Raw genomic sequence first — 9,457 nt, 5'->3', positions numbered from 1 at the left:
CAGTATACAGTACTGTAATACCTCTCCAACCTAACACAGCAACTCTAAAACTTCAAAAGGCATTTTACTCGTTTAATATGACATAAATTACACTGCACAGTGCCCCGAATTCATGTCATAATATGCTACAAGAACTTGCATGAAGCCGCATGCAAAAAGACACAACTTTAGGCAAAGAACAGACAAGCCATATTAGTCAATGATTTTTGACAAAAAGAAATCCTTTGTCAGTAATAGAGAGATGGAAAAGGAACTGTTAATCTTTGTCCTATCTCATAAAAATGAAAAACAAACTAATTCCCTCCCCCCTTGGACTTAGCACTACAAAAAGGTTAGGATACAATTGTGACCTTTACCACATAAGAATTACAAACCATACAATGGAGAAAAAAAAATACTATTTGTAAAAGCCTAACAAATTCTAATATATTGTACTATATTATGTATTACTGAACCATACTTGGTAGAAATATTTCAACCATTCGTGTGGGGGGGGTCATTATCATTATTAAAAAGGATATTATCTATCCTAAGAGACAAACAACTCTTATGGGGCTGGTCCAAATAAACTTGCGTGAGTAATATATAAAATATCAAATTTTAGTAATAAAAAAAAAACATTAGTGATAAAAATCTATTTCTGGGCTCGAACCTGTGCCGCCCAGTGAATAAGCTCCATTTAGCACTTATTCTTAGGTAATTTACTGCTAAATATACCAGAGAAAAAATGTAAAGGAGTGCTAGGTTAACTAGCTCGCTCACCTATTGGTGTCGGTATAAAATTGGGCGTATAGTCCAGAGGTCCCGCACTATTTAGATTTATCCACGACAGAAACCCCAATAGAGGAGAGCCGTTCAACCTCACTCGGTACTACTAACAATGCATCCGCTCAGAACCCAACTCCTTTTAGCACGACGAGTATAGTAACCCGCATTTTTGTTGTGCTCTCGATTTTGGTTTATTTTCCATTGAATTATGGCTTCTTCGTCGGTTTCCCAGGAGACACCGTCTAAGTTAAGTACCAAGCAGGGTTTTACTGTGTTTTGAGCAACCTAGATCGTTTAATATTTATATTATAGGAGTTTATTCTCTTCGTTCATTTCGATCTTGCTTGATTTCACTACAGTTGGTACTCCTGTTTTTGAGAGCTTTTAAGTTTCACTTGCGGTGTTACTATGTGTATTATTTTTATTATCAAATATTATTTGTTATTGTGAATATTAATTATTTAGCGTTTAGAATCCTCGTGGTTCAATTTTAGGGCCGATATCATTTACGTATCGTTATGGCTGCCGACCTTCGTGCTAGGCGGCAATGTTATTTTTAGCCATCAGGTGTGTCTTTTGTGATTTAATTATTATGTTGCATACCTTGCCCCAAAATTTTCTATGTGTTTATTCATATAATTTTAACGCTATTATTATTATAATGAATATTTGTGCCATTACTCCGTTTGATCTGTCTGGTTGGGGATCGTCAGTTGGTAGCCCTGCTGCCTCATTTCACGTGATCCTCCCCCACGCTCCCCCTCTAGCTAGGTGGGCGACTAGGCTTCTCCCCCCTCCACTAAGGGACCGTTGCCTTCCCTCCTTTTAGAGGGGGTAGTTCAGTGTTTATGGACTTTGTCCTCCGGGTGGCCCGGCGGGTTCGTCTCTGTCTAGTCTGGTTGGCCACCGGTCAACAGAGTTGGATCCCGGTGCACCCTATTTTATATTCACTTATCACACTGGTTATGTTATATGAAACCCTCTGGGTTCCGTTGGCGGTTCTTATCTACAGTTCCGCCCCCCTATTTAATTTATAACAGTTCCTATGATGATTATATGACAGATCACTACCCCGGAGTTCCTATACGAATTGGTTTTGGATACTTTATTTCCCGGCCCGGGTCTTAGCCTCGCCCCGGGAAATCAGACACCCTGTGTCTTAAATTTTTGTTGTTGCATCCTTTTTATACTCCCGGCTCGACCGGAATGGATGGCTATACTGTAGTCTAAGCTAGACTTTTGTTTAGGCCGGGTCCTCCGGACCCGCCCCTACTTAAGAATAGTACAGTTAAGCCCTAATCTTGTGTTAGGCTTATGTTAGGCCCGGGTCCTCCGGACCCGCCCCTACTTAAGAGAATTACAGTTTCTCATATACTATTTACTTTAGTCTTAAGCTAGACTTATGTTTAGGCCGGGTCCTCCGGACCCGCCCCTACTTAAGAGAATTACAGTTTCTCATATACTATTTACTTTAGTCTTAAGCTAGACTTATGTTTAGGCCGGGTCCTCCGGACCCGCCCCTACTTAAGAATAGTACAGTTAAGCCCTAATCTTGTGTTAGGCTTATGTTAGGCCCGGGTCCTCCGGACCCGCCCCTACTTAAGAGAATTACAGTTTCTCATATACTATTTACTTTAGTCTTAAGCTAGACTTATGTTTAGGCCGGGTCCTCCGGACCCGCCCCTACTTAAGAGAATTACAGTTTCTCATATACTATTTACTTTAGTCTTAAGCTAGACTTATGTTTAGGCCGGGTCCTCCGGACCCGCCCCTACTTAAGAATAGTACAGTTAAGCCCTAATCTTGTGTTAGGCTTATGTTAGGCCCGGGTCCTCCGGACCCGCCCCTACTTAAGAGAATTAGTTTCTCATATACTATTTACTTTAGTCCTAAGCTAGACTTAGGTTTAGGCCGGGTCCTCCGGACCCGCCCCTACTTAAGAGAATTACAGTTTCTCTTATACTATTTACTTTAGTCTTAAGCTAGACTTATGTTTAGGCCGGGTCCTCCGGACCCGCCCCTACTTAAGAGAATTACAGTTTCTCATATACTATTCTTTTTATAGATGGTGCATTGTCAGACGACAGCCTGTGCAGCTGTTCTACATCAGCCCTGCGGCCATACTATCTGTCGGTCTCACGCCCTCTGCGGTGTGCAGCTGGAGGACGTCGTGGTATGGCACCCGGATAACTGTGTGGTCTGTTTTGACCTCGTTACCACCCTTGGATCTGACTCGGTGAGTCCCGTTGGCTATGTTGCCTTCTTATTTATCTTACCTTTTTTGGCATACATACACTATTTAGTAAGATATCTATGGTCTTGAAGGACCACTGGGAGTCTGCCCTTTTATAATTCCCACTATTATTTCAGGCATCCCCGGAGCAAAAGTCTGCGGCTCGGGCCACACTGAAAGTGTGGGTTGGTGGTTTTGCCCGGAACGTGAAGTCCAAGCGGCCCTACGTCCTCTCCGAGGACTACTGTTCCCTGATTTACCCCAACGCCAAGTCTTCAGCCGCTGTGGCTAGGCATGTTGCAGCTCCCATCATTGCCCACATTGATGCCACCATAGCGGGGTTTATTGATCCAGAGCAGGATCCGTCGGACGCCCCCGGAGATCTAGAAGACAATGTTGCCTCCATGAACCTGGACGTGGAACCCATGTTATTGGATGATCCAGATACAGGTAGGGTGGTAAGTGAGGCAGGTGTTTCTGGCACTGAGATTCCTATCCTCAGCCCCTCTCTTTCTTCTTCTTCTGATCGCTCTTCCTTCCATGGTTTTTCTGGGGACCGTGATTCGTCCCAACGATTACACCCGGTTCCCCCCAAGAATAAGTCTAGAACCTTACCTAAAGTTCATAAGCCTCATAAGGCTTCTCATGGTTCTAAACAGAATACAAACCTGTCATCTAAGGCTTCTGGCTCCTCCTCTAAGTCTCGCGACCCGGGAGTTCATTCCGCCGCACCTGCTGCTAGCCCGGGCCTTTCCGAATCAGCCATGCTTCGCATCGTGTCGGAGATGCAGGCTAAGTTTGTTTCAGAGATACAGTCTAAGATGGACACGATGTTCTCTAACATCGGTCAGAGACTTGGGGCATTAGAGCAAGGTGCTCCGGAGCGGGTCCAAAGCTCTCTCATCCCGGATGCCTCTAAGCTCCCGCAGTTTGCCAAAAACAACCCTTGGCGTATGGCTCTTCATTCCCCGTTCTCAGACGGAATGTTAACTTTGGAGGGTCTTGGCACTCGTCCCCTAGAGGACTTTGAATTCTTTCCTCCTGGTCTGGCATTTCCATTTCATGGTTATGCCAGGCTTACCGAGGAAGCTTTGGTTCGGTTAGACAAGGTTCCCAAGGAAACAGTCATCTTCCCAAAAGAGCAGGCCCAATCTGTGTGGGCCAGATTCCTGAATGACATCAGCTGCACCAACACTATGTTGACGCCTTATAAGAGCTCTTTTACAATGTTCCTAATGGACAAAAACTCCGTGACTCCATGTGTCAATAAGGTAGCAGAGCTTGCCTTCCAATATGCTCTGGAGGAGAAGCCCTTGCCTCCTATCCGAGAGGTGGATCCAATCTCCCTCCTTCTTCCTTCAGGCATTGAGTGTTGGGACAACGTCCATACCACATTTACCTCTGGAAAGCTAGCAGCAGACTGTGCTTCGGTAATGTTTAATGAGCGGCTTCCCCGTCTCCCGGAATCCCTCATTAAACAGGAGTATGATTCTCGCCTACGCGTTGGCCGTACTCTGAACCTGGCCACTTCCACGGAGTCGATAGCCTTGACTTACGATACTGAGAGTATTTTTAAATCTCTCAACAAGGCTACGTTGCAGTCATTATACTACGACCTGTATGACTTCGCTACTGCTAAACGCAAGTGTCGCAAACATGTCCTGGCAGAGGCGACTATTAGGCATGAACCTAATAAGCTGATCCGGTCCTCCTGTTGGGGTTCAAACCTCTTCCCTGAGGACCTTGTAGAGGAAGTCTTGGCGGAGGCCACTAGAGTCAACCAGAGCCTTAAAGCCCGTTGGGGTTTGACTCCTAAACGTATATCTGACCCTGCAATTTACCAAGCCCGGGGTAGGAAGAAGCTCCGTCCATATACTTCCATTCAGTATCATCTCCAAGGGACTGGGGTGGAGTTGGATTCAAGGACCTCCTCCTCCGAACAAATTTCGTCAACATTCCACTCCGGATCTGGTCGAATTTGTCCAGGATCTTTTACAAAAGAACGCCGTACTAGAAACGAAACACCTGAAGTTTCAAGGTCGGCTGTTCAGTGTCCCGAAGAAGGATTCAGACAAGAGAAGAGTGATTCTAGACCTATCCCTTCTCAACTTGTCCATTCAATGCGACAAGTTTCGAATGCTTACCGTCTCGCAGGTGCGGACCTTACTTCCCCGTGGGGCCGTCACCACCTCTATCGATCTTACAGACGCCTATTATCACGTCCCGATAGCGAGACACTTCCGTCCGTACCTAGGCTTTCGCTTAGGGGACAAAAGTTACTCCTTCAAGGTGATGCATTTCGGGCTCAACATCGCCCCAAGGATCTTCACAAAGTTAGCAGAAGTCGCTGTTCAGGAACTCAGGAATCAAGGGATTCAAGTAGTAGCCTATCTGGACGACTGGCTCATTTGGTCAGACACCTCCCAAAATTGCCTAAAAGCCACTCACAAAGTCATCCATTATCTTCAATCTCTAGGCTTCCAGATCAACTTCAAGAAGTCCCGTCTTCTTCCAAAATCGAAGTTCCAATGGCTCGGCCTGCAATGGGATCTTATATCTCATACTCTGTGTCTTCCCAGACCCAAGAGGTTAGAGATTGCAAGGAACACCAAACGCTTTCTCAAAGACAAAGTAAGTTCCAGACGACTCCAAGAGAGGATTCTGGAGTCCCTTCAGTTTGCCTCAGTGACGGATCTTCTTCTGAAGGCAAAATTGAAAGATTTCAATCGTGTCTGGCGTTCGAGGGTGAACCGGAAGCTCCGGGACAGGAAAGTCCGCCTTCCTCCCATTCTACGGGAAAGACTTCTTCCTTGGACAAGAGCAAACAGTCTGTCAAAGTCAGTTCCCCTTCGATTTCCGCCTCCAAAATTAATCATTCACACGGACGCATCCTTGTCAGGATGGGGCGGTTATTCTCAGCTCAAGAAAGTTCAAGGTCTTTGGACTCCCTTGTTCCACCAATTTCACATCAATGTGCTAGAGGCCATGGCAGTTCTTCTATCCCTGAAACGGCTTGCTCTTCCCAAGAAACAACACCTTCGTCTGGTCCTCGACAGCGAAGTGGTGGTCCGCTGCCTCAACAGAGGCGGGTCAAAGTCAGGGCCTCTGAACCATGTTCTAGTAGCCATATTCTCCCTAGCAGCCTTGAACCATTGGCATCTTTTAGCTGTCCACCTGGCGGGAGTCCGGAATGTAGTGGCAGACGCCCTGTCCCGGACCTCCCCTCTAGAATCGGAATGGTCACTCGATCTAAAGTCATTTCGGTGGATTCTCTCTCAGGTTCCCGGTCTCCAAGTGGACCTCTTCGCCACGGAATCCAACCACAAATTGAGAGTATATGTGGCTCCCAATCTAGACCCTCAGGCTTACGCCACAGACGCCATGTCACAGAATTGGGACACCTGGGAAAAGATTTATCTCTTTCCCCCGGTGAATCTTTTGCTGAAAGTTCTAGACAAACTGAGATCCTTCAAGGGACAAGTAGCCTTGGTCGCACCCAACTGGCCCAAGAGCAACTGGTATCCTCTCCTGCGAGAGTTGAGACTATACCCTCACCCGATACCCAATCCGGTTCTGTCTCAGATAGTACAAACACGCGTTGTGTACACTTTCTCAAACATTCAGAGCGCCCTAACTTTATGGACTCTATGAAGTTTGCGGCTATGCATGGTGCCAATATTGATCCTCAAAACACCTTGTTCCTAGAATCGGATAAACGGGATTCCACCATCCGCCAGTATGACTCTGCAGTTAAAAAGTTGGCAAAATTTTTAATAGACTCAGACGTGAACTGTATGAACTTGAACCTTACAGTTACTTTCTTTAGATCTTTATTAGAATCAGGTCTGGCAGCCAATACTATCACCACTATTAAATCGGCTCTGAAAAAGATCTTCCTAGTGGGTTTTAACATAGACTTAACCGACTCTTTGTTAGCTTCAATTCCGAAAGCTTGTGCCAGACTGAAACCGGTTACTCGCCCTACTCCGGTGACCTGGTTCCTTAATGACGTACTCAGATTGGCTTCTGATACCATTAATAGTTCTTGTGATTACATTCCCCTTCTCAGGAAAACTTTTCCTGGTGAGCTTGGCTTCCGGGGCAAGAATTTCTGAATTGGCAGCCTTGTCGAGAGACCCGGGTCATATTGACTTCCTGCCTTCGGGAGAGGTCCTTCTTTCTCCTAACAAATTCTTTTTGGCTAAGAACGAAGACCCTCAAAACAGATGGTCTTCCTGGAAAATTATTCCCCTCACGCAAGATCCGTCTCTGTGCCCTGTTACTACTCTTAGGTCTTATTTATCCCGGACCTCCTCTAACTCCTCGGGGCCTCTATTCGTTAGAGAACAAGGCGGTACCATTACTATTAAAGGGATCAGGCAACAAATCTTGTATTTTATTAAACAAGCTAACCCTGACTCTTTTCCTCTTGCACATGATATCAGGGCGGTTGCTACCTCGGTGAACTTCTTTCACCACATGAATTTTACAGACCTTTCCAGGTATACAGGGTGGAAATCACCGTCAGTGTTCAAGAAACACTACCTTAAACATTTGGAAGCCCTAAAATTTTCTACAGTAACCGCAGGGAGCGTAGTTACTCCCAAGTAACTCACAGGTTAATGCCTTGACTCTTTATCTCTCCCTCTTACCTGCCTCATTTATACCCTATTGTATTCGTTGGTCTCGCACCTGAATATTATATTTGTAAATTTTATACTCCTGAGTATCTGTATATATTATCACTCACGGCATTTTTGGTACTCATCTCTGATTAAAAGCATCCTGTATTTCCCTTACGCTTATGTTTTTTCCTTTACTTTGCAAGTTTGGTGACATTTTCTCTTGTATAGATTCACTGGGCGGCACAGGTTCGAGCCCAGAAAAGGGATTTTGACGTAGGAAAAATCTATTTCTGGGCGAAGGACCTGTGCCGCCCAGTGAACCCTCCCAGCTCCTCTCCCTTGGAGTCCCCAAACTTTGGGTGCTAAGGAGTTGGGTTCTGAGCGGATGCATTGTTAGTAGTACCGAGTGAGGTTGAACGGCTCTCCTCTATTGGGGTTTCTGTCGTGGATAAATCTAAATAGTGCGGGACCTCTGGACTATACGCCCAATTTTATACCGACACCAATAGGTGAGCGAGCTAGTTAACCTAGCACTCCTTTACATTTTTTCTCTGGTATATTTAGCAGTAAATTACCTAAGAATAAGTGCTAAATGGAGCTTATTCACTGGGCGGCACACGTCCTTCGCCCAGAAATAGATTTTTCCTACGTCAAAATCCCTTTTTGAGTAAAAATCTAAATTTTATTTATTAAACTTGTACTTTCTAAAATCATTAATATCTTAAAAACAGACATTTAGAATCAGTTAAAATGTCACAATTTTCTGACTAAACTTTAAATTTCCTACTTTTAGTATAAAATAGGATTTATAGATATAACAATGTCACACCAAAGGCACTTGGGAACTTTCTCAAAAGGTGTAAATATAAAAAACCAATTGGCCAATGTCATATGACCAATTCAGTTCAGTCTTGCTGAAATATCATCAGTTCTTTTGTCTTTCAGGTCTGATGATTTCCATGGAAAAACTATTGGTTTGATTTATTCCAATTTACTATTTTCCAATTCAATGTTCCACGTTGTTTGCCATATTAGTAGGTAGAAGGTTGGCCATGGCACCAGCCGCCCGTTGAGATACTACTGCTAGAGAGTTATGGGATCCTTTGACTGGCCAGACAGTACTACATTGGATCCTTCTCTCTGGTTACGGTTCTTTCCCTTTGCCTACACAGACACCGAATAGTCTGGCCTATTCTCTACAGATTCTCCTCTGTCCTCATACACCTGACAACACTGAGATTGCCAAACAATTCTTCTTCACCCAAGGGGTTAACTACTGCACTATAATTGTTCAGTGGCTACTTTCCTCTTGGTAAGGGTAGAAGACTCTTTAGCTATGGTAAGCAGCTCTCCTAGGAGATGGACACTCCAAAATCAAATCCTTGTTCTCTAGTCTTAGGTAGTGCCATAGCCTCTGTACCATGGTCTTCCACTGTCTTGGGTTAGAGTTCTCTTGCTTGAGAGTACACTCGGGCATGCTATTCTATCTAATTTCTCTTCTTGTTTTATTAAAGTTTTTATAGTTTACATAGGAAATATTTATTTTAATGTTGTTACTATTCTTTAAAATATTTAAATTTTCCTTATTTCCTTTCCTCACTGGACTGTTTTCCCTTTTGGGGCCCCTGGATTAATAGCATTGTGCTTTTCCAACTAGGGTTGTAGCTTAGCATTTAATAATAATAATAATTTAGTTATTATGAAATGCTTTATTATGGTTACATAACTTATGCAAAGTTGTGGTAAATTTGGTGCTGATTTCGCAGCGGCATCTGCTTTACCATTACAAATAGCTCAAACATGGGCAAGAATACAGAATATTTCAATATTT

The 9,457-nt window shown here is 44.2% G+C and overlaps 1 protein-coding gene across 1 annotated transcript; it reads left to right on the top strand.

Moving 5' to 3' along the window:
• Nucleotides 1-2,733: 2,733 nt before the first annotated feature.
• On the top strand, nt 2,734-8,046 carry LOC137648640 (uncharacterized). Its single transcript, XM_068381630.1, has 2 exons — nt 2,734-3,004; nt 3,139-8,046. The coding sequence occupies exons 1-2, from the start codon at nt 2,834-2,836 to the stop codon at nt 7,114-7,116; spliced, it is 4,149 nt and encodes a 1,382-aa protein (XP_068237731.1). The 5' UTR covers nt 2,734-2,833; the 3' UTR covers nt 7,117-8,046.
• Nucleotides 8,047-9,457: the final 1,411 nt, after the last annotated feature.

Source organism: Palaemon carinicauda, chromosome 10 (genome assembly GCF_036898095.1).
Source record: "Palaemon carinicauda isolate YSFRI2023 chromosome 10, ASM3689809v2, whole genome shotgun sequence".
NCBI lineage: Eukaryota > Metazoa > Arthropoda > Malacostraca > Decapoda > Palaemonidae > Palaemon > Palaemon carinicauda.
This window is presented reverse-complemented; position numbering and strand designations above follow the sequence as displayed.